The following is a 24017-nucleotide window of genomic DNA, read 5'->3' on the forward strand; positions in this document are numbered from 1 at the left end:
CCCTTTTGTCTTCACAACAACCCTGTGAAGTAGGTTAGGCTGAGGGGTAGTGAATGACTCCAGGCCATCCAGTGATCTCCGCAGATGAGCAGGGATTTGAACCCTGGGTCTTGCTAGTCCAGTGTTCTTCCAGTCCAGCTTTCCTGACCTAAAGATGTTAGACTGATCATGGGCCATGCCTGCTGGAGCTGATGGGAGTTGGAGTCCAACCAAATTGGCAGGGTTGGGTTAAGACTGCTACACCACCCTGGCTCGTCATCTGAAGAGCAGGGTACCACAAATGGAGAGCAGGAGACAGCAGCAACTGTTGCTGTATTGGCCTGGAGACAGACAAGGGAGTGGAGCCTGTTAGATCAGGTGCAGCTTCTCCCCTATTGGTTCGTTTTCCTATTTCACTGTCCTCCTAGAATGTGAGACGCAAGTTAGGTGGATCCCTTGCATCCTTAGAAACTGACCATAGAGATGAACAGATTCTGTGCAAGGCTCTTGCCCATTTGAATTTTACCAAATCTATGATGGCCTTGTTGGATGAGGAAAGCTTATGTTTGTCTGCAATCCTGCTTGCCCTTTCTGGGTTTCTAGTCCACTGGAGAAAGAGGAAACTCACAGCGTACAATGGCCTTGCGGCTTGCTTCTCTGTGGTCCATTGCAAGCGTGTGTAGGTTTTTGTTTTGTTTTTTGTTCCTTTGTGGTAACTGGTCCAAAGAGCTGAAGTTTAATCCTATTATAAAGCTGGCATGGGTTTAAGGGCTCAGGACCATCTGGGAATGAGATCACACATGGCAGTGCTTAATATAGACAGCTTTGTTACTAGATATTCAAAGCGCTTCGTGTACACCAGTCTTAGGTGCTGCTGTAACTTTCCCAAATGTTTGACAGTGAAAAATATGGTGCTGAAAAATCTTTGAAGATGTCCTGATCTTGTCCTCTAACTTACTTTCCTTGTATTTTGCATTGTTGTATCCCAGAGGGTAGGAAATCTGTGGCCCGCTGGATATTGCTGCACTACAACTCCTTAACTAAACAACTCTGTATGTAGTTTACAAAAACTCATTAACAATAATGTACAGCATTTGAACACCACCTACCACATAAAAATCTTAAATAATATATAAAGTGCCAAAAAAATGATGACTTGCACAACTCAGTATCTCAAAACCAAGCAGTCCAAATATTTCTGAAATAAGTCTATGAGAGAAACTCTGTGAGTCTACTTGTGCTGGTGCAACCCCAACGGAACTCCGTTGACAAGATGCTCGGATTCCAATCTCTGTTTCATGAATCTTCTTCTGGTTGGCCTGAAAAGGAACTATACAATGGCAATTCAATGCTCCACCAAATAGATCAGCTCCAACCTTAGAATGGCTCTTTGCCCACCATCGGCACGTGGCCCTCAGCAGGAAAAAAAGGTTGCTATCCCTCTTGAATTAGCTGTTTTAGGGTTGGCATTAGAACAGGGAGCGATTCACCCAGTATTCTGCTCTAGAAGGGAAATGAGGCAGAAATGTTTTAGTAGATGGAGCAACACTCACCTGTTCATTTGGCAGGGATAGGGAACCAATGGTCATCCACGTTTTATTAGACTCCAGCTCCCCATCAGCCTCAGGCATCATGGCCAATAGTCAGGAATGACTGGAGCTGTAGTTCAGCAGCAATCTGGAAGACCATAGGTTACCCTATCCGTGATATAGGAGTTTAATAGGAAAGGGGTAATCCTGGGGGCAGGAGAGTAAGTGTGACATAAGCTCTTTGATGACTCCCACATGCCATTTTTCCAGTAGTTGTTTGTCCACCACATCCTAACTTCTCCCATAGAGGACAGAGGCAGGAGGGTTGAATTCTGTGATGTTTTTGGATGTCTGCTGCCAGCGTTTTTTGAGGTGTACGTAAAGAATTCCTATTATTATTATTATTATTACTACTATCTCAGTTTTGGCAGAGCAGTTTGAGTTCATTCTACTTGGGCAATATTATTCCAGGAAAACTCTTATTGTTATTTTTATTTAATTAATTTGTATACCATTTGTGTGACATCCACGTAGAGTCGTGCATTTCTTTTTGGTCTTTGTATTAGATCATCTAGGAGAGATTTTGAAAGCTTGAATATTGTATTCAGTTTTTAGCAGTCCCTACCCCCCACCCACAGTGTGCACATTACATAGTGAGTGCAATCTTTTCATCCTCACTCGATGTGGTTTGTCTTCATACCGGACCCTCGGGACTGCTGGGTCCCGTATCTGCCACGTTTCCAGTCCACAGTGCCGCTGATGTTGCCTGTTGCCTGCAAAAGCTCACACCACACTAAGTGTCAGGTGTGATGTGCCAGCTTTGCAAGCACAACCATCCCCCCACCCCCACCCCCACCCCAGAATTAAAGTCTCCTGGACATCTGAATTGGCTCCATTTATCTTGCGACCTGCGTAAAGTGTCTGCCCTAACATGAAACACTCTGCTTTAAAACCGCATCTTCAGTTGACTGACTTTGATCATCTTTTTTTTACACAGTGGAAGAATCTGATATCATTGATCTTGAAAAACGGTATTGGCTTCTGAAAGCTCAATCAAGGACAGGACGTTTTGATCTGGAAACATTTGGCCCTTTGGTTTCCCCTCCCATTCATCCATCTCTGGGTGAAGGTATGGAACATTCATGGGTTATCTATATTTTTATTTTATTTTTACAAGTCTACAGTGCCAGTCTTACAACCTGCCCCATTTCAAAAGCTCTGGGTGGGCGTTTAACAGGTTAGCCAATCTAAAAGGACTTGCAAGTATATTAAGACAGTATTTTAAATGTGTCACACTGCAGCATAAAGAACCTCTGCTGAAGGAGGAATAAGCTTGCTGAGGGTGGAATGGGCACCATTGATTAAAACATTGGTTTAAGTGGATCTCAAGGGGGGGTGCTGTAGACTCCCCCCCCCCATCTCTGAGACCATTCTTGTCCACACATTTGTTCATCCCCACTCCTGAGTTGTCGTTTTCCTGCTCTCCGAGAGATGAGAGCAGTTTGCTCCATACAAATGGTGAGGGTAAGTATTAGGGAAAGGGATGGGATGGAAAGGTAGATGCTCAGCAGGTGGCAGCTCTTAAAAGACACTGCAGTTCATTTGCCCTAGTTTTCTGTTACTGTGTTTTGAAGTTGGGATGTCAGAGCTGCAACCTGGCAACTCTGAATAATTTGACACTTGGTTGAAATGTTGGAGGTAGGAATGGAACAAGATAATTCTGTTTTGGCTTATTAAAGTAAGAGATGCACAAGCCTGTTGTTCACGCATGCAGCCTCTTTGCTCCTCCCTTCACAACATGCCTTGATAATCCAAAGAAGTTTCTTATTTAGCCATAGTTTACTGTTTCAGCCATATCAAGAAACTATGGCCAGCAGATTCTGAACAAGTCAGGATCTCAAACCAACTTGAAGCCTGGCAACTGAAGTTTCCTAGTTCAGCTGAAACAGGAAACTGATTGAGAGACTTCCTGGCTTGTTAAGACACACTGTGAAGGAGCTGCACGCTTGGGCAATAGGCTTGTGCATATCTTGGCTTCTTAAACCAAGATATGGTTATCTGGGATAGGCTAATCTCTATGCTGGTTGGAACCTGACCTTTTGCTTTTTGCTTCTGTCCACTTGGCAGGTCTTTTTAATGCCTTTGATGAAAATCGTGACAATCACATTGACTTCAAAGAAATCTCCTGCGGACTCTCAGCCTGCTGCAGGGGACCGCTGGCTGAAAGGCAGAAATGTGAGTGTGCAAAATAGAACTTCCTGCATTTTTAAGTGTGCCCCCTAACTTGTTCAACCTTCGTAGCCCTTTATAACCCTGGGACCTACATATTCCAGAGACTCTGGTCCTGCTTACAAGCTTCCCATAGGCATCAAATTGGGTGTTGTGAGAACAGGATGCTGGATTGCGGTGAGCCCTGGGATGCTGGGCTCTTAGTCCTTACAGGACTGCCTTTTGCTGATATTCCCTGTCAACAATTAAGATCTTCTAGGGCAGTAGTTGCCAATGGTGGTCTTCGTAACCCACCCAAGGGGATCTGTGGCACATATTCATCAACTGTCTGGGACGTCCTTTGGGGGCCATGTTCTCGCATGAGAACACAATGCCCAAAAACGCATGAGATCACAGCTGGTCATGTGTCTTGCATGAGATCATGGCGCCCCCAAAGCACACTATTTTGGGTGGTGCGCTCTCTCATGGGTCATGTGACTCATACAGGAGCGCAGTCTTGAAGAGGCGTGTCCCGGTTTTGCGCTGGGGCATGTTGGAGAATATGGTGGCACCATTCACATAACAAAAACTATCACAAAGATAGCAACATTTTCAAAAGTAGGAAGTCCTTGGCTTGGTTTTTGAAGACCAAGGGGCCTGCGGTACTTAGCCAATGGGGTGTCACTGTTCTAAGGCCTCTATTTGAACTCTCATTGTGTGTGGTCTGGCCTTCACAGCACTGGCCTTGAAGCTTGGGAGGGACCTCTCAGAGGTTTGCCAGAGCCCATCTCTTAACAGCATTTCACAAGAGGGTGCAAGATCCACCCTTGGTGAAGCGTTGGTTGTCTGCTGAGTCTGATTTGTTCCTGGGCTTTAATGCAGTGGTTGCTGTTTCTGTGATTGATCTTGTAAGCTGACTCAAGCACAGGAGATGCAGGGCTTAAACGAGTGAAATAACAGCTAAAAGTATGGATGATGCAGTCTTTGAAAAGTTAATAGCGGCTGTAGTTCCCCATTGAGTGGTCAAACCTAGCTTTGCTCACCCTGATAATGTGTGAAACAGTGCCAAGCTTCCTTGCTAAAGATTTCTTCTTTTTAATCTCATGTAACAGCCTTAAAAATGAGGGCTTTTAAATGCTAATTCCTGTTTGTCTCCTGGCTCTATTAATCCGATATATTATTGTGAGTTACTCTCTCATTTTATGCCAATTATAATCAATTCTCTAGAAGAGGCTGTCTTGTTTGCTGGTTGGCAATAACCTTATTTTCAGTGGATTTTAATTTCTCTTCAATAAAATATTCATAAGCACAAACAGTTTGCGCTCTTTGTGGCACGGAAGCCTACGCCCATGTATGTATAGTGCATGATGTTACCTTGTCCTGGAAATACCAATATATGATTTTTAGAAAAATGGAGAGTGAACTGAATATTCTGTCTACTACATGCCTGTTTGTACATCATGGTAAGCCATAAACTATGGCTCAATGTGGAGAAACAGCATGCTACCCAATTGCTTCCACTTTGCTCCTCTCCTGGTGTTGCTTATTGTGTTGCTGGAACCCAGTATTGTGGTTTCAGAAACCAATGTTTGTTTAGCGAGAAGCAAACCATGACCCTGGTTTGGATGCTTATGTAAAACAAGGTTTGCAATGTTTTGCTCCCTTTTGTTCTAAGGGGAATGATAGGACAGTGCACACTAGCTAGATGCTTGTTCACAGTAAGCAATAGTTTATGGCTTACTGTGTTGTGCAAATGAAGCCATTCTCTAGTCTCTCCTCAGTTCATCAAATAGCTTTGTTTCTCTTCCTCCTCCTTCCAAAGTCCTCCACAGAAACCACTCTTAAAAAGCGTTTCTCCTGAATTACTCTAGCTTTGTTCTGCTTTAGGGGTGGGGAACCCTTTTCAGCCAGAAGCCCATGTTCTCATGTAGGCAACTTTTTTGGGGGGTTGATACCTCCCAGTGGTGGGTGTAGCCAGAGACCCACGCCACTCCATCAAGACAAGCAAGAGGTATTTCCACAGTTCAGGGATGCATTACAGCAAAGTTGAATCACTACAGGAGGGTGCAGAGTAGGGTCAGTGAGGGGGATGACCTGGGCAGATCCTGAAAGGCCCAAGAGGACTCCGATCTGGCCTTCAGGCCTGCAGCCCCCCCCCCATCTGCTTCCACTGCTCCTTTACTTTATAGGAACATGGGTAGCAGTCTTAAACCAAGTGTGACTGTTGGCCCATCTAGCTTAGTATTGTCAACAGTGACCGGCAGCTGCTCTCCAGGTTTTCAGGCAGGGGACCTTCCCACTGCTCCCTGGAAATGCAGGGGATTTAACTTGGGATCTTCTGCATTCAAAACTCTTCCACAAAGCTTACAAACCTTGGTCTTCCACACACGCTGGCCCAGTGTATTGGGTGGGGGATAAGCTATATCTGGACAATGTGGGGAGGGGCCTTTAAACCTTTGCCCTCATGTTTGTGCCGATCAGAATCAACCCCAAGCGCTACCCCTCCTGTTTACAATGGGAATGAAGTTTCCATCAAGTTGAGCTTTGTTGCTGTGCCATTGAACCCTGTTCCTCCTCTGAACCTTAAATGTATCCTAATTGACTGCATAGCTGTTGGTTAGAACAAGCTCTCTTCTCTTTCCCTTAGTTTGCTTCAAGGTTTTTGACATTGACCGAGACGGGATTTTGTCTCGCGTTGAACTTGAAGACATGGTGGTTGCCCTTTTGGAAGTCTGGAAAGATAACCGTACAGATGACATTCCTGTAAGTTTTTGCACTCAAAAGTCGCTTTGTCTTTTAAAATGTCCTGCCTGCATGCATGCAAAGCAAAAAAAGTGAAGGCTTTAAAAAAGAACTGCAGCTTGCATATTAAAATGCTTCTTTTTCCTTCATTCTCTGGATCAAGGAGAGCAGCAAACTTGATGAGTGCCAGTATTTTAGTGGTTTAACATAAGCAGATCGGTTTTTAAGAGAGATGCCTTTACTGTTGTGCTAACTAGAAACTGATTTTTTAGGTTTATAAACTGGCAGATCATCCAGCAATTGCATAAAATGGGTGGATAGAATATTATTTTTTGCTTCTCAGCTTTTCTATGGAAGGCTGAATGACTCTTGGAACATCTTGTTCTTCAGCTGTCCATTAGGGTCATTCTTTTTCCTCTTCCCTCCCAAGGAGCTGCACATGAATCTGCCGGACATAGTAGAAGCTGTTTTGAAGGCACATGACACTACCAAGGTAAGAGCCTGCTGGTCTGTTTTTCCATTCCATTCTGTCAGGTGTAGATATTGCTGAACTACAACTTCTACCAGCCCCGGCAAGCATGGACAATTGCCGCTGTAACAGTGGGTCGTAGTGAGTTGATAAGTGTGTGCGCTGTTAATTCAACCCAGTGATAGGTTGCAAGAATGGAAATGGTCTGTAAGTGGAGTAGCCAAGTATAGTTGATGGTTATGGATAGGAGAAGTTTGTTTTTGCACAAATGGATTAGATACCTAGAATGAAGGGGATGTTATATAACAAGGGGTTATTAACAGTGACTGGAATAAATTTTAGAATGCAGTCTTAATGGGTCCCCCACTCCTTGGGAATTCTTGCTTTTTTGAGATGCATAAATCAGATGAAAGAATGGATGTGCTAGTCATATATGTTATATACAAGTATGGACTAGTATGCTCCATTTAAAACAATGTTTTACAAGACGAGCTGTATGTTGGAGCTGTATGCTTGCAAAGGAGCTGTTCTACCACCAAGCTTAAACCTCTGTTGCTGTTCAGACTGAGAGGAGGCTCCAACTGCGTCTCTGCTCAGGATGCAAGTTTTGAGGTGCACAATGCAGGACCTGGGGTCAGGAGTTATATGTTGTTGTGGAAAAGACTATTTTTAATATGGATGGCTGGAATAATGTCTTGAGGATCTGTAGTTCCCAGGTTTCTTTGGAGGAAACCATAGTCAGTTTCAGGCCTATGTAAATGTGAAAAATTGCTGCTCCCTTTGGTTTTCAGATCCATTTGAAAGTATTGTCACCAGTAGCCTTCCTTTATATGAAAGTGCATATTGTGTCCCTTTTAAAAAAGGGAGTGGGGAACTGGATCTTGCTGGGGAGCAATACCACTCCTGGGCCATTTTTGACACCTGGTATCATGAGATGCCAAGTGATCACACTTCAAAGGAAGTAGCAAGAGGGCACTCCACATTCTTCATTTCTTCCTTTCCAGCCCACTTGTCAAACCCAAAGCTGTGACTGTAAAAGAAGACTCTTATCCCACTTTGCCTGTCAGAAGCGGGGCTTGCCTTTGGTACTGAATTAAATGCCAAAGGCAAGCGTTGCTTGCACTCAAAAACTCTGGGAGCTCCTGAGTGAAATTAGCTCCAACAAGGCTTGTATTTTGCATCAAATTTAAAAGGCACCGAATGTAAACCCAGCTTGCAGACAAACAATCAGGCGTGCACTGATGGTTCCTTTGCAGCTGCGGCTGTATCAGTGGGCAGGGTTTGGGCGGAAACTGCTTTGTAGACAAAATCGGGACCCCTGGTGGGCTTTAATAGGGCTGAAGGGTCTCTACCCATGCTTTACAATGTCCATTATTTATTTGTGTGTGTGTGTGTGTGTAAATATTGGGCAGATGCTTGGAGAAATGCTCAAATATTCTCTTTGCTGCCTCCTTCTTTACTTTAGCTCGGCCACCTTACTCTGGAAGACTACCAAATCTGGAGTGTGAAGAGTGCTCTTGCCAACGAATTTCTGAATCTCCTTTTCCAGGTGAGTTCCACTCAGGCTGCAAACCCCAACTGTACAGCAATTAAAAGTAGCTTTGCCTGCCTGCTTTTTTGCAGTCGTGGGATGCCGATTGCTGCGTCAGCTGTTGTGCTGAGCGTTCCTGCCTGTCTATTTTTTTTCCTGTAGCGTGAGCTTCACGGAGATGCTTCTCCTTGCCTGACTGATGCCGAGTTTAGTTTGTACGCATTCTGGCATCTTGGGATGCCTTCAAGCACAATCTGTTGGTTTTTTTTATTTTTAAAAAGTGAAAAATTCAGTGAGACTCACACAGGAATGCAGAAGTGTTCAGTGATATAACAGCTCTTGCATTTTGTATTAAGTGGGTTCAGTCTTCTAAATCCTGGCTGGCTGGTCTGCAAATGTGTTGCAAATCAAAGCGTGAGTGCGTGTCACACCAGCACATGCAGAACTACATGTTACTGGCTCCCCGTCCCATCACCACTCAATTAAAGAGTCATTATTCTAAGACATTTATATCCTACCTTTTCAGTAATAATTGGTCCTCGAGGCAACACACAACAAAATAGCTCCCCACTCTCTCGTAAACAAAACAATCCATTGCAATAAAGCAAATTGAATACAATGGAGCATGAGAATGGAAGGTCTAGTGCAGGGAGGGGGAATCTTCCGCGAGCCACATGTTGGTATACTGCCTCTGAAAACAGGGGCTTCTTATGACGAATAGCCATTGATAGGTCTGTAGTTTATTAATTTTCCTAATCTCAGTTTTAAAAGGCATCTAAGAGCAGATGCAGCCAGCATTAAGGGCAGCATGAATTACCAGTTTCAGAGCTGCCCCCAAAGCTTGGATATTTATTCATTTATAAAACAATCGCTCACTGGCGCCTAAAATATAACACCCTACCGGCCTGGAGGTGGTCTTTCAAAGTCAAGATAGCAGTGTAGAAAGCACCCCCGTGGCCTAGCAAGCCCAAGCGACAGCTTACTGACGTCATGTGACTTTGTGTGCTTCCCGAGAGGAGCTCTCAGCTGCTGTTCTGCCCTCCCCACCCTGCAAACCTTGGCCAATGCAGCACATGGTTAGTGAGGAGAAAGCTTAACTACGTTCCAGCTTAGATGATACACTAAACCCAACATTGGCTTAGCTTGGGGCAGGGGGGCGGGGAAGTCTCTCTGGAGCCCATACATTTACAGTGGTACCTCGGGTTACATACGCTTCAGGTTACATACGCTTCAGGTTACAGACTCCGCTAACCCAGAAATAGTGCTTCAGGTTAAGAACTTTGCTTCAGGATGAGAACAGAAATTGGGCTCTGGCGGCGCGGCGGCAGCAGGAGGCCCCATTAGCTAAAGTGGTGCTTCAGGTTAAGAACAGTTTCAGGTTAAGAACGGACCTCCGGAACAAATTAAGTAGTTAACCTGAGGTACCACTGTACATGGTCCCAGATCAGTATTGTGCAGACTGGGCCAATATCTGCCTAGCCCCTGCCCCATGCACCTCTGAAGACGGGAGCATGCAAAGCAGAATATCACCAGAAGCTCTTTAACACACAAGCATCTTTGTACGGAAACATAGCAATCTTTTTCCAGTTTGAGTTTCTCAAGTCTTATTTTGTAGTCCAAAGTGTGTAAAATATTTCTGTTACTCCTCTTTGAGGTTCATTTTTTAGTTTTAGTTTTGCCCCTGTGCAGCTTGAGCAAATTTTCATCCTAGCGGAACAGATGAGGCGGAGGAAAAGGTGACCCAGCCCTCCCCATCTGCCCTTGCTGTAATTTTAAGAATTTTTCCTTCCTAGTAGAAGTCACTCCCCCACCCCCACCAGTACGTCTTGTAAAATAATCACGGCAAACTCAGCTGCAACTACAGCCGTGTGGTTTATAATGATTTTGAAAGAAAGGCCAGCATCAAAAATGCCAGCTGTTTTGTGCTTAGGGAAATCTATATCGCTTCCTGCCGGCTAATGATTCTCTTGTTGTTGTTTATTCATAAAGCAGAATGCAATTTTTGCACTGTAGTATCAACTTAAATCCCAAAAAGGTTTCCTGCTGGGATTCAAATTGGTGGCCTCGAGAACTGCATAAAGAAGACAGTGTAAATCTTCTGATGATCACCCAGCTAAAAGGGTGGAATACAGTGTTGGTATCTTAAAATGCAGCTCTCGGTAAATGGCTCTGACTCTTCCATGCATATCACTATGCCGCTCAAGTCTGCTTCTTGATTGTCTTGCCCTCCTTTCTCATGGTGGGTGAATTAAAGTCTGCAGTTTTTGCCCGCTCTGTTGGGAAGTCACTGGCCGACTTCCGACATCGCACTAAAGCATGGCTAAGCATGCACTTTGTCGTGGTGCCTGAATTGGCACAAACCTTGGTTTGCAATCAGCTGGTAAATTTAGTGTTAATTGTAGCTAACTGTGCTAACTGTAGCTGGGCTTGGCATCCGCATCATAGAAATCTTAGTTGCTGGCGTTGCTCTGCTTTCAGAGACTGCTGCAGTGTGGAGGCAGGAGTCAATTTATGAACGGTCAGAGGATGGGAAAGAAAAGCAGCTCTGAAACCAGTGCAAACCATGGTTTGGCATGACTTCTGAATCAAGTCATTCGCAGCTTTGGATGCTTTAGCCAGATGTTTCTGCCACCGGTGAAGCCATCTGCTTATCAAGGACTGCTCTCTTAGGAAATAGGAAGCTGCTCACTCTGTCAGATTTTTGGTCCATCCGCCTGAGCATTGTTTGTTCCGATGTCCAGTGGCTTTCTAGGGTGTACGGCTGAAATGCTTTTTAAACTGAAGGTCATAGAGACTGTACCCCAGGCCTTGTGCTCCACAACTGAACTTACACCCCTTTGATTTAAATGATGGGAAATTAGAAACCATGCAACAGCAAGCTATCACTCGGCTTTGGAACACATTTTTAAAAGAAAACTAGCTTTTCAGTTACATTTTAATTGAATAACTTTCTAAAGACATTCTTGAAGTAACTGATATTACAGTTTGAAGTCTTGCTTATTCTGTTATATTTTACTCCAAGAAAACCCATTTATCCTAAATAGAACCCAATAAGCCTGGCATGTATGTACAAAATGTTTTTGGTTTTTTTAATATGATCCCATTGAGATCCGAAGATGAAATTTTGCAGGTAGCTCTTAGAAATGTTAAATAAGCAATACATTTGGGGGGGGGGGTTAATCATATTAATTTTTTTATCACTTTTTAAAATTTAAAGTGAGTCCATCAGGTGACATATCTTAAAGTCCAAGAAGTTCTGAAGAGATTGGCGTTTTGACGTACCTCACTTTTGGGCTGAGCTCTTAAGGTTTTTGTGTAGTCCGGCAAAGCCAAAATTGTCAATTTTTTGACATTTCAAACCCTCATAACTCACAAAGGGGATGAGATAAAAATTAAAATTTTAGATTTAAACATAGTTATGATTGTTCAACAAGTGTACAAAATATTAAGAAAATTGGATGACATGAGGTAAAAAAGTTGGATCACATATGCCCTCCCAGTGTCACGGCCCTTCTCAGTTCAGGAGTGAAGAGGGGGGAAATCAAACTGGGGCATGGGGGGAGTTAGCCCCAAACTCCAGAAAAATGATCAACATGGGGAAAGGAAGTCTTTACTCAACAGTGACGTTTCCCAAACTAGAAATGGACTGGGGAGCAGGATCCAGTGCTTAATTACAGTGGTACCTCAGGTTACATATGCTTCAGGTTACAGACTCTGCTAACCCAGAAATAGTGCTTCAGGTTAAGAACTTTGCTTCAGGATGAGAACAGAAATTGTGCTCCGGCAGCGCAGCAGCAGCAGGAGGCCCCATTAGCTAAAGTGATGCTTCAGGTTAAGAACAGTTTCAGGTTAAGTACGGACCTCCGGAACGAATTAGGTACTTAACCCGAGGTACCACTGTGCAGCAGTAAAGAGAAGAGAAAGGAACACAAGATTCATGAGTGGGAAGCTATCGAAGAAACAAGGAACTATTGGAAGCAGTGGTCAACATCCATGAGTCTTCCCCTTCTGCCAATATATAATATGTATTCAAGCATATGCAGGAGCAGGTGTTAGCTATACCTCTGCTAGTCATTCCTCTGCTCCAGACCTGCTATTCTTGCTTTAAATTGTTCTGTCGTCTTCTTCCTTTTTGTCTCCAGGTGTGCCATATAGTCTTAGGTCTAAGGCCTGCCACTCCAGAAGAGGAAGGACAAATCATCAGGTATGCCTCCCCGTTGCCCACTCTCTCTCTCTCAGCCTCAGTCCCCTCATTTGCAATATGGGGATAATAGTCACCTCCTACCTTACTTGAACACATGAAAGCACCATATGGTTGTTTATTATTGCATATTATTCTGATCTGTTTTGGTTTGTTTTTCTTGACCTAGGGGCTGGTTAGAACGAGAAAGTAGATATGGCCTTCAGCAAGGACACAACTGGTTTCTTATTGCGATGCCTTGGTGGCAGCAGTGGAAAGAATATGTCAACTACGTGAGTGAAACATTTGTTTTGGAGTGGGGGAGTGGAAGAGCTTGTATTTAATCAGTCAGCTAATTAGTAAACATGTGTGCAGGGAAGATGGCAATTAAAGTGCCCCCCCCCAGTTCCATTAGAGAGCCATTTGCTTTCCAAAACCACCAGTGTGTTCTCCTAAATTTTTGCTCTGAAGTCCCAGTAAGCTTTCAGACCCATTTCAGACTCTTCTTTTTCTGCCCTGTTTGTCAGTCTTTGAGTGAAAGCATTCTGCCAGTTCTCAACAGCTTTTTGCTTCTGTTTGCAGTCTCCATTTTTAAGACGTTCAGCTTCTGGTCCTCATGAATGTTACTAAGAAAGAGAGTTCATGCCCTTCTATGTTTAGACTGCAGGTCCAATCAGCAACATTTCCAGCAAGACCCTTACACTAAATCAGGCCACTGGTCAGTCTAGCTTCATATTGTCTACACTGCCACAAGGCAGGGTGATGATCCCTCATCTGGGCTGCTTTAAGAGTGGGTTGCACAAATTTATGAGGTTAATGCTGTCGATGAACACTCGTCATGATAGTTTGTACTGGACTAGTTGGTCTATTCCAGCAGGGTTGCCTTGTTCATAAATGCCTTCCTGCAGCCTAGTTTAGGATCTTTCAGTTGATGTGGCCTTTCTCCATTATTATGAGGGGCTAGCAACTTGAAAATCACCTCTGTCCTTCCCAAAAAGAAAACTGAATTGAATTTGATTGATACGTTGGGTAGCGAAATGGTCAGTTGTGCAAAATGTTTTCCAGTTACATCTCTTTAAGCCTTAGGCCCCCCAGTTAAATGTGCTTTGTATCTGCTAGAGCCTCACCCTGCAATTCCATTTCTCTCTTCTAATTTTAGGATGCTAGCCCTGTTGTGATCGAACCTTCGTCTGTCTTAAGCAGAGGTAAGAACTCGCTCCCGGGTGCTGCAGCCCATGCGCCAGAGCAGGGAGAAGACAAAACAGGCCGTTTAAATTACTTCAGTGCCACAGAAGAAAAGTTTTCAGATAGCATTTCTACTGCATCAGAAGCCTCAGAGACTGCTAGCAGTAAGCATTAACTTAATTTTAAAAAAATGTTTTAAAAGTGATTTGAATTTAGATGCGTCAAGAGCGTATGTGAAGCAGTAAGTCAGGGATGTGAAGCTTGCAGCCCTCCAGCTGTTTCTGGACTCCAACTTCCATCAGCCCCAGCCAGCATTGCCTAATGACTTGGGGTAATGCTAGTTGTAGTCAGGCCACAGCTGGAGAATCAGAAAGGTTCCCCGTCCTTGTTCCAGTGGTCCAGTAGAGTTGTGCCTCATCCTATGAAGCTGCTTACTCCAGCCTGGCTTCCTCAATATGACCCATTCATTGTTCAAAAGCAAACTGAGTTGATTCCCAGACTGTCAATTCCTGTCTGACCAGACTTGATAGCTACTTTGGTATGGCGCATCTCACTCCTGTGAGCATCTGGCTGGCTTGGATGGGGCTTTGGGCTAATCCAGCAGGCCCTGCTTATTTTCATATGCTACAGCCAGCACACCAGAGCCACAGTAGCTAACATTTCAGAACCACAAAGTAACTTCAACAAATAAAGGCTGGGCATTTAGAGCAGGGGTGGGGAACCTGTGGCCCTCCATATGCTGCTAGACTCACCCCTCATCCTTTTTTATTGACCATAGAAACTGGGGCTTATGGGAGTTGGGAGCAGAGCGTCACCAGGTGACATAGCAGGAGTATGATCTGTCTGGCTAGATAATGCCCAATGTGCCTGGCACTGTACAAAGCACAAGAGGACAGGTCCCTGCCCTAAGAAGTCTAACAACATATAAATTTGTGTGGTGATCATGGTTGGACAACATAAAAGATTCAAGCTGTCATTTTGCAGGCGTAGCTTTGAATAATTTGGGGGTCAAAAATAGAGTCAGGTATTTTAAAGGCCTTAATCCAGTTGGGAGTTCCCATTCCTTATTCCAAATGAGTTGTTTTACTTTGAATCTCACCTGCCTCTCTTTAACTGGGCATGCTGGTTGACCGGTGTTCTACCTATAACTCCGCAAAAAAGGATTGTTTCTGTCCTCTCTTTGTGTCTCCCCTTCCAGATTTCCTTTACACCCTGCCTCCTAGTGCCGAGATATGCTTTTCCCGTCAGCTTAACTCTTCGGACAACAACAATCAGTGCCTGCTTGGATCCAATGGGAACATTTTGCTGCAGCTCAATCCACAGCGGCCTGGAGCGATTGATAACCAGCCCCTCGTAACGCAAGACCCAACAAAGGTAATGGCATTGGCGGTGTTAGGAAATATCTGAGTGACTTCCCATACGCCTTCCTTTGTCACAAATTCTAGTTTAATCTGCGCATCGTTGTGCGTTGTGTTGGCATATTCCTACTGAACAACCAGGCTGCTGTCCCAGTTGTAGCCATTTTCAAGGGCAGCCCCATGTTGAGCACCTTGCAGTAATCAATCCAGGAGATTATCAGTGCATGGATCACTGAAGCCAAACTCTCATGGTCCAAGAATGGCTGTAGCTGATAAACCAGCTGGCGTGACATGTGCTTTGAGCGACAGTTGCCACTCATGTGGGTCTACAACCCTTGGCTGGTCTTGCTAGTGAAGCCCCAAACTGTGGTTGCCAGGTTTGAGTTGGCCCTGGGAAATCGAAGCATTCCAGGTGCTACAGCAATGGGAAGCAAGGGGATTGCTGCTTTGGGTGCTCCTCATGCCTTGGTAATGCAGCAGCCAACCTGCCTTTTAACCTTGAGGAGAGCATTGGGGATCTCCGTATAATTGTTGCAATGATCCCTGTCCACTTTTGCAGCTCCAGAACTGAAGGGCAGTACACTCTGCAACCAGGCAGGGGACCAGCATACACTGGGAGGCTGCTCTCCCTATCTCTCAGAGAGAACATTAAGGTTTGGGGGTGAGGGTGGAAAGAGACCATCCTGGCTCCATCCATTGGGCAAGGAAAGAACAATTGCTGGAAGCAATTTGCAAGAAAGAGTATGGCTTTGTAAGTTAGCAACTAATGCCTGAGTTTGTTATTTTCCTCCTCCTTCCCATTCACTTTTCCTTTCATGCCACGCCTATTCACTTGTCAGCCGGAACAGGGGTTGTTTCATTACTGATCAATGCAGGCTGCTCTGGGAAGCCTTTTTTTGGCTGCAGAGCATGGTAAAAAATATTTTAGCAAAATTAATAAGGTTAGGAGAGAGAATGGTTGCTCAACCACAGCTCAGGGGAAGATTTGCTATGATGAGCAAATACGCAGAAGCACTGATGATGATGGTTATTTGAAATGGGATGCTCTCGCAAAAGATAGCTCACCTGTTAGCAAGTGTTCCAGCAATCATTTGCTTTATTTAGTCCATACTTTGCACCCTTTTTGGCTTGGCAGTTTTGCAGTGCTCAAGATCTGACATTGCCCTCCCCACTCTTTTTTTGAAGGCTCCATCGTTGACTCTGGAAGGTGGTCGTTTAAAGCAGTCTCCTCAGTTAATTCAAGGGAAGAGTTATGAAATGGTCCCAGAACCAGTATGGAGGGCTCTTTACCATTGGTACGGCGCAAACCTGTCTTTGCCGAGACCAGTAAGTACTGAAAACGGCCACTGTCCTCGAGTTCTCCACCAGAGCCCAGGTGCTCACATTCATTCATGCCACCCTGTTCTCAGTGTCTCTGACCATTGATGAAACTTTTGCAGGAAGTTTTTAAAGGCTGGGGTGGGGAAAATAGCATTTTACTATTCATATAGTTTCCAGTTCAGTCAGAGCTGTGAAGTTCAATCAGTATACTTTGGCTCTCTTCAGTTTAATTTGTGTGGAGTGGGGAATAAGCGTTTTAAAAATCTCTTAGGTGGTTTATTGTTTAGGGGATTTATAGCACAAGGGTCAAACTGTATCTGGAGTTTGTGATGACACCCTCACATGTCAACCAGAGGTCCTAATTTTATCTCCATGAGGTTTTCCCCCTTTTGATGCATGTCTACCGTCATATACAATGCCAGGTGTGACAAGTGAAGACAGGACAGTTGAGAGTCTTAACGACTCCTGATGGCAAGTGGGGCTTATATACTTCTAAATTTTCAGCCAATTACAAGCCCTACTGGGATTGGTTCCACTTGGAAGCTCTTTGACTGGCGTCCTTTTCAGCCTGGCCTAGACCTGGCTCCCGATTCTTTCCTCTGAAGTTGGGTTCCCTGATACCAGGTGATTGACAGGTTGGTCAAAGTAGCCCACTGCGGTTGGAGTGAGGATGCTCAGGATAGCCTAGTCCACTAACTGGGTCCTGTTCCTTACCCCTGGTTTATGGGTTATTTTGATGTGTGATGTGTGCCAGTTTTAAATCAGGGAGCAATTGTTTCCTAAACAGGTTTTTGTATTGCTTCTGTTCACATTGGGGTTTTTTGGGGGGGTATTACATAGAGCTGGACAAATGGTTTTGCTGATTATTAAGAGATGGATGCAGCCAGCCTGCTGAAGCTTCTGTCTGCTGGCTGTTAACTCCAAAGCTTGACAAAGCCCAGATTCAACACTAAACATCTCCCACACATTCTCCATGGAAACGAGCGTCTTTCATGACCTGAAACAGGCCAGATTTTGTGTGTGCCAGGCAAGCTTCAGGAGTGCATTTAGCCAGTGTGCTCTTGGTTAGCTGTCCAGAGGACAAGGTTAATTGGGCAGTATGCCAGTGCCACAAATAAGTGAAAGGGGGAAGAGCACAGTCTCTGTGTGTAGAAAGTTCTAGGTTCCTCAGTTCTAGGTTCTTCAGTATTTTGGGCAAGGCTGAGAGAAGTTGGCATCCAGGATCAAGAGTAGCGCTGTGCTACTCGGCCGCCATCCCCTGAGCTTCTGAGGGCAGTGGAATAACCGAGAGGGTCAATTTAGCCTGAGTTGTTTGAGGTTTTAAGTACTGACATGAGCTTCTTGGGTTGGCCCCAGAAATTAACTGGGAAACAGTGCAGCTGGTTCAACCCTGGTCTATATGAAATCTAAACAGATCACCAGCCAGTACAGTCATACCTTGGGTACCGAACGCCTTGGTACTTGGACATTTTGGCTCCCAAACGCTGCAAACCCAGAAATGAGTGTTCCAGTTTGCAAATGTTCTTGGAACCCGAACATCCGACGGGGCTTCCACGGCTTCCAATTGGCTGCAGGAGCTTCCTGCTACCAGTCAAAAGCTGTGCTTTGGTTTCCGAACGTTTTGGAAGTCGAATGGACTTCTGGAACGGATTCCGTTTGACTTCCAAGGTACGACTGTAATTTGGCTGCTGCAGTAACTTGGACCAATTGAAGTTTCTGAGTCATTTTCAAGGGCAGCCCCACATAGATTGCATAGAAGGTAATCTTGCCAACCTCTCAACCGGGAACACTCTTCCTCCCCTCCCCAGGTGATCAGAAACAACGACACCAACCTGCCTGAGTTGGAGCTCTTCCCGCGCTACCTGCTCTTCCTGAGGCAGCAGCCCGCCACCCGGACGCAGCAGTCCAACATCTGGGTGAACATGGGTATGATGAGCCTGAGGATGTTTCCTCAACATTTGCCGAGAGGTAACGTAAGAATACAGCAAGAAGCCAGCTGCGTAGTGTCCGAAGGGAGGCTGGCCCCACCGCCCAGACTTCAACGGCTTTGCTGCGGCACTGCTTGTAAATGATCTTAAATGAAATCTTCCAAAGCGGGGCTGGTGACGGAAACTCCTTCCCGCTTCCAAAGGGATGGTTTAAAACAAAACAATAAACTCTTATCAAAGGTCATGAGACATTAGAAGCCATTTTCCCCCTCTCTGAATGATGAGGTACAGATGAAAACAATCTGTACAGGTGAAAATGTGTAGTAAATAAGCTATTGACCTGGTTTAAAGGCTCCCTAACTGATCAGTTGTATGGATTTTGAGCTTTTGAAGAAATCAGGCCTGGGTAACACTGTGGCCCTTGAGACATGGTGGCGCTCCAACTCCCATCAGCCCCAACCCAGCATGGCCAGTGGTCAGGAATGATGGGAGTTGTAGTCCAACAGCAGCTGAAGGGCCAGCAGTTCTTCTGCAGAAAGTATAGTTAAAACACTCATCAGCTTCAATGCAAATACACTGAAGAGTTGGAAGGAAGCATACATTTAAGAACCTTGTTAGAACGCTGATAAATGTTGTCTTTACTAGTAATATACAATAGGTTGAATTTTTGAGGAACGTTTTCACTGAAACTCACTGGGCATTTTACCATTTTTATCAAAAGACATGGAATTTTTCAGTATCGCCCCCCCCCCACTTGTGAGCAGTTATTGCCATTGGGGGCAGGCGGCCGAAAGTCAATCTGCAATCAGGAACGCCCTAGTTCACATTTGCAGAGTCCAGGTTGCATTTTATTCAACCCACCCACTCCTTTTTAAAGGATGCTGTGGGTAGGAGGTGTGGAGCTTGCAGCAGGCACCATTTTCAAAGAGGCATTTGGCAGTGTGGATTCTCATTTTTCACACACAAACCTCCACAGCAGGGGAATTGTGTTTAATTCTTATTAGCCCTCTATGTCTAGCCCACTGTTAATACTAGATCAGGAGAGAGGAACCTGTGACCCAGCTCCCCGGATGTTTTGGAACTATGACTCCCATTATCCCCAGCTAGTGTGGCAGATGGTCAAGGATGATGGGAGTTGTAGTCCAACAACATCCAGAGGGCCACAGATACCCTGTCCTGGCATGATACACATGCTGAATTCCTGGGACCATTGCTGGCATTAGATTGGCAGGCCATGGAGAGGAAAGTTCTAATGATAAGTAAGCCTTTAATAAGAGTTTGCTTGAATTCTCATTCTAAAACTTCAATGCTTGTTCTTCCACTCTCTAAAAGGGAAAGGGTCTGCTATGAGCCCCAAAATCTTTTATAAATTGGGCTGATTTCTTTAACCAGCTGTGCTGAAAAGTCAGCCAGTTGACCATCAAATTCTTACTTGTCATTCTGTGGTGGGAACTGCTTTGCCTTGAACACATCAAATTCCCTGATTCAGATTTGTGGCCTCTTCAAATTTGCTGTATCTGATCATGATTTGGAATTTGGTTTTGCTCTGTACTAACTGTTAAAATCAACTATTAATCTCCAGTGCCCCCCACCCCAATATGCTTTCTTGCTGTAATCTTATTCCTAATCCTCTCACCTTTTTTAAAATTGCCGGAAAAAATGCTTTGTTTGTATGTATGTTAATGGAGAAATATAATCCTTTGCTCGGTGTGTGGAGAGAAAATAGATGGTTTGCTGACGTAAAAAGAAATTGCTGTTTAAATTTTGCTCTTTGGGCACAACTGCATGCAAAAACGTTCAGTGTCTGGCTCTTAGTTATATCAAAGAAGAATTGTCTAAGGTGGTCCACCATCTGAAACAGCTCTCGAGATGCCTCTGGACTACAAATCCCATCACCCCTGACTGTTGGCAATGCTGCTATGGGACTCATGGAAGTTGTAGCCCAAAATATTTTTAGGGTATTGGGTTAGAGAAGGCTGATCAGTCTAAAAGTATGATGATTTGTAAGTGCAAATGTATATTTTCCCCTGGGTGGGATCTATTGCTCCTGCAAAGATAATTTGAGGGGAAAACACAGAGACAGAATTGTCTAGGTAAGGGATCCTTTAAGAGATCATTACAGTCTTGTGATGTCTCTTCTCTTGCCTGTGAATCCTCTCTGGCTTTTAATCGTGGTTAGTTGCTGCACCAGGAGCAACTATGGTTAGCGCAAACCTGGCTTGGCTCTCAATCGGATTTCAAGGTGAACCCCTGTTAGCATTAGCTGCAATTGGTGCCAGTGGAAGTAGGATGACTAACCAGGGGTACAGGCAGATAAAATTTTATCTTAATTGTTATATTTGTCGCTTTTCTCACAGAGAGACCCAAAGCGACTTGCAGCACAAAGAACTTCCATTACAAATTAAGAACATCCGATTTGTATGTGTGGAGGCGTCCCAGACATCGGGTATCTGGGGCCTTTAGCCCTCCAGATGTGGCTGAGCTACACCTCCCACCCAGAACCCTCTGGAGGGCAGAAGGTTCCCCACACCTGTCATAGGTGGTCACTTGTGGGTGGCTTGAACTCTGTGTCGACGGAGGATGGTTGCAGGCCTTACGCACTACAAGGGCTCCTGCTCACCTGGCCATTCTGTCTCTGTGTGTGTTCTGCCTCCCTCCTACTTAAGCCTTGGTGATGTAAGTAGAGAAGGCGGCTCTCTGAACCAGTCCTAATATGCCAGCAAACCCAAACAAGCCTAAGGAAACACCTTTTGTATACCAGGAACTGGGGAGCTTGTGGCCCTGCAGATGTTGTTGGACTTCCATCAGCCCAGCCAGTGCAGCCAATGGCCAGGAGCGTTGAGAGCTGGAGGCCAACCGTGTCTGGAGTCACACAGGTTCCCCATCCCTGGGGCACTCAGTTTAAGGCCTTCTTCTCTGTTTTTGCTGCCCATATGTATAAACCATTTGTTGTCTTGTGAATGCAGGGAACGTCCCATCTCCCAGCGCTCCCTTAAAGAGGGTCCTGGCCTACACTGGCTGCTTTAGCCGCATGCAGACGATTAAGGAGATCCACGAGTATCTGTCGCAGAGGCTACGGATAAAAGAGGAGGACATGCGCTTGTGGCTCTACAACAGCGAGGTAAGGCCCAGAAAATCGCACAAAGTTTTACATTCAAGGACTGGAAGATAACCTGGTTGGAAAGTCAGGGGTGGGCGGGTGTGCAGGTTATTGGTAACAAGGTGTTTATTTGTGATAATTGCTATCCGGGGTCAGACTAGTGCTTTGCCCACAGACAGTGGCTCAGTTCAGGGAGGCCGCCCACAGTTACAAAAGCTCAGCTGTGGTTTGGCGTAATGTCTAAATTGGCAGGGAAAGGACCACACTCTGTGCATAAGGCACCATTTGCATGCTGTACTTGCCTCTCCCCCACTTCAAGTGCCATGGTTTTGGGCTTTCAATTTTAGCTGCACCTGAGTGTGCAAGGTCCCCTCTAGGTATGCCTCTGACTGAATCTGTGACCCTCCTAATGTCCAAGCATCCATGGTTGCAGGCAGCCACTGGGATTAGCCGAGTGCACGCAGAATCCTGTGTGGGGGTTTTTGTTCCAGCATCTCATTCCCAGGATATCAACCTCTGCGGAGGAAATCAGGGGTGAGAAAACTGGCCTTTCTGGATCCTGTTGGATTCCCAGCTTCCATCAGCCCTAGCAGCTATCATGGTCCAGTGGACAGGGATGATGGGAGCTGTAGTCCAGCAACAGCTGGAGGGCCACAGGTTCTTCACACCTGCTCTAAACCAAAAACTGAAAGGCTGCTGTTCCCTTTCCCCTGTCTTTGCAGAACTACCTTACTCTTCTGGACGATGAGGACCACACCTTGGAATACCTGAGCATCCAGGATGAGCAGCACTTAATAATAGAAGGTATGAGAAATAGGGAAGCGGTCTGGAGCCAGTTTCTGTGGCACAAAGTGTTTTCAGACACCTGTTAACCAAATACTTATTTGTTTATGCCAACTACTACATTTTCCCCAGGCTTTCTGTTCTACTGCCCCCTTTTCAGTAAGCCATATTAATATATACTGTACATAATCCCCCCTATGCTTCGTGTCTTATGTCTTTAAGAAGTCTGTATGCTTTGTACTTAGCAAAATCTCTTGATTTAAATGCCACCTTGAAGCCTAAATAATTTCTTTTGGCATAAGCTCTTATGAGCCAGAGCGCACTTGGCCAGGCACAGTGATATTTATCCTCATTTGTCAGATAACTTGGTTACAGGCAGAAGGTAGAGATGGCTGTAAGTAGAAATGGGAGGCCGGAAGGCTCAGGAATCCAGGAGAGAGCCCCACAGCTTTGCTCTGTGGGTTGTCATCCTTCAGCAAAAACATTTCCAAGGGAGACTCCAGCATGAAGCTCTTGAGTTGGGATTCACTTGCAGATTTCATCTTGCCAGGCTTGGGCTTAATAGAGGCTTGCCATGGGCTCACTCACCAAGGAAAGTGGTTGCCCCCCCCCTTACCAAATCATTCTGTGCTAATGTGGGAGGGGGGCTGTTGGTTTGTTCTTGTTTTTATGACATATTTTGTATTCTCATTTTGTAGTTTTATGTTGCAAACCGCTCTGTAATCTTCGGATGAAGGGCTGTGTACAAATTTTAATCAATCAAACAAACAAGCATTTACTTACTTACTTTCGGTGGCACTGTAACCTTTCTAGAGAGCCAAATCCAATGGACTATTATTGAAACCAGGGTTTGGTTAATAAACATTCTTCCACAATGGAAGTGTAAAGATTTCTCATGGCCGAATGAGGATCTGTTTGTCAGGTGCCTTTATAGCAGACATAGCTAACCTGGTTCCTTCCAGCTGCGGCTACAATTCGCCTCATCCCTGAGCATTGGCCGTGCTAGTTGTGGCCAATGGGACTTGGAGTCCAACAACATGTGATGGGTCTGCAAGTTGGCTACCCCTGCACAGCTCTTGTATAGGAGAACCTTCAGAGAGGCTCCCAACTCTTGCTGTAAATGTTAGCAGCTGCCTATTACTGGATCGGCTGTATCATGAATTTGAGGGGAGCGTTTATCCCACTAAGCTTTGTTCTGTGTTTTTCAGTTCGAAACAAAGACATGAGCTGGCCAGAGGAGATGTCCTTTATAGCAAACAGCAGTAAAATAGACAGGCATAAGGGTAAGTGTGTGCTTCCCCCGTCCAAAGAAACAAAAAATATCAGCAGCTGGTTGACATATGCATTGAAACGAGGTGATTGGAGCCCTGAGGTTATAGACTGGGCTGAATCGCCTCAGATGGTGATTCATATTTCTAGATGCTACCTTTTTTTTAAAGGAAAGGCAGCCTGCAGGTAGAAAGCTAGCAGATTTGGGAATTGTAGCCTAGACTGATACCTTCTGTGCCTTGTTCTTTTAAACTAAAAATGCAGGAAGTTCAGAAGCGACACCCATCCCTGTCTGACATTGCAGGACTTACAGCCCTTTTAGTAAAAAGAGGCTAGATACAAATAGTGGGAATCTGTTTCCGCACAACACAGTTTTGGACACAGCTGCTCTTCTTTCGCCTTTCTCCCCTAGAGTTTATTTCTTTAAAAATATTAC

The 24017-nt window shown here is 45.0% G+C and overlaps 1 protein-coding gene across 6 annotated transcripts in view; it reads left to right on the forward strand.

Annotated features, from left to right (window-relative positions):
* Positions 1–24017, forward strand: part of USP32 (ubiquitin specific peptidase 32) — a 122531-nt gene that overhangs the window by 77576 nt on the left and 20938 nt on the right. The window contains exons 6-19 of one of the 6 annotated variants that reach the window (XM_083587381.1): positions 2506–2637; positions 3636–3743; positions 6364–6479; positions 6889–6951; positions 8393–8476; positions 12601–12662; positions 12829–12931; positions 13798–13987; positions 15022–15197; positions 16367–16507; positions 18310–18427; positions 21396–21550; positions 22252–22333; positions 23521–23595. In XM_083587381.1, coding sequence (XP_083443507.1) covers positions 2506–2637; positions 3636–3743; positions 6364–6479; positions 6889–6951; positions 8393–8476; positions 12601–12662; positions 12829–12931; positions 13798–13987; positions 15022–15197; positions 16367–16507; positions 18310–18427; positions 21396–21550; positions 22252–22333; positions 23521–23595 — 1605 coding nt within the window. Of the gene's footprint in view, positions 1–2505; positions 2638–3635; positions 3744–6363; positions 6480–6888; positions 6952–8392; positions 8477–12600; positions 12663–12828; positions 12932–13797; positions 13988–15021; positions 15198–16366; positions 16508–18309; positions 18566–21395; positions 21551–22251; positions 22334–23520; positions 23596–24017 lie in introns of all 6 variants that reach the window. The other 5 variants (XM_083587384.1, XM_083587379.1, XM_083587380.1 and 2 more) reach the window with 5 other exon arrangements.

This window comes from Podarcis filfolensis (genome assembly GCF_964270895.1).
Source record: "Podarcis filfolensis genome assembly, chromosome: 15".
NCBI lineage: Eukaryota > Metazoa > Chordata > Lepidosauria > Squamata > Lacertidae > Podarcis > Podarcis filfolensis.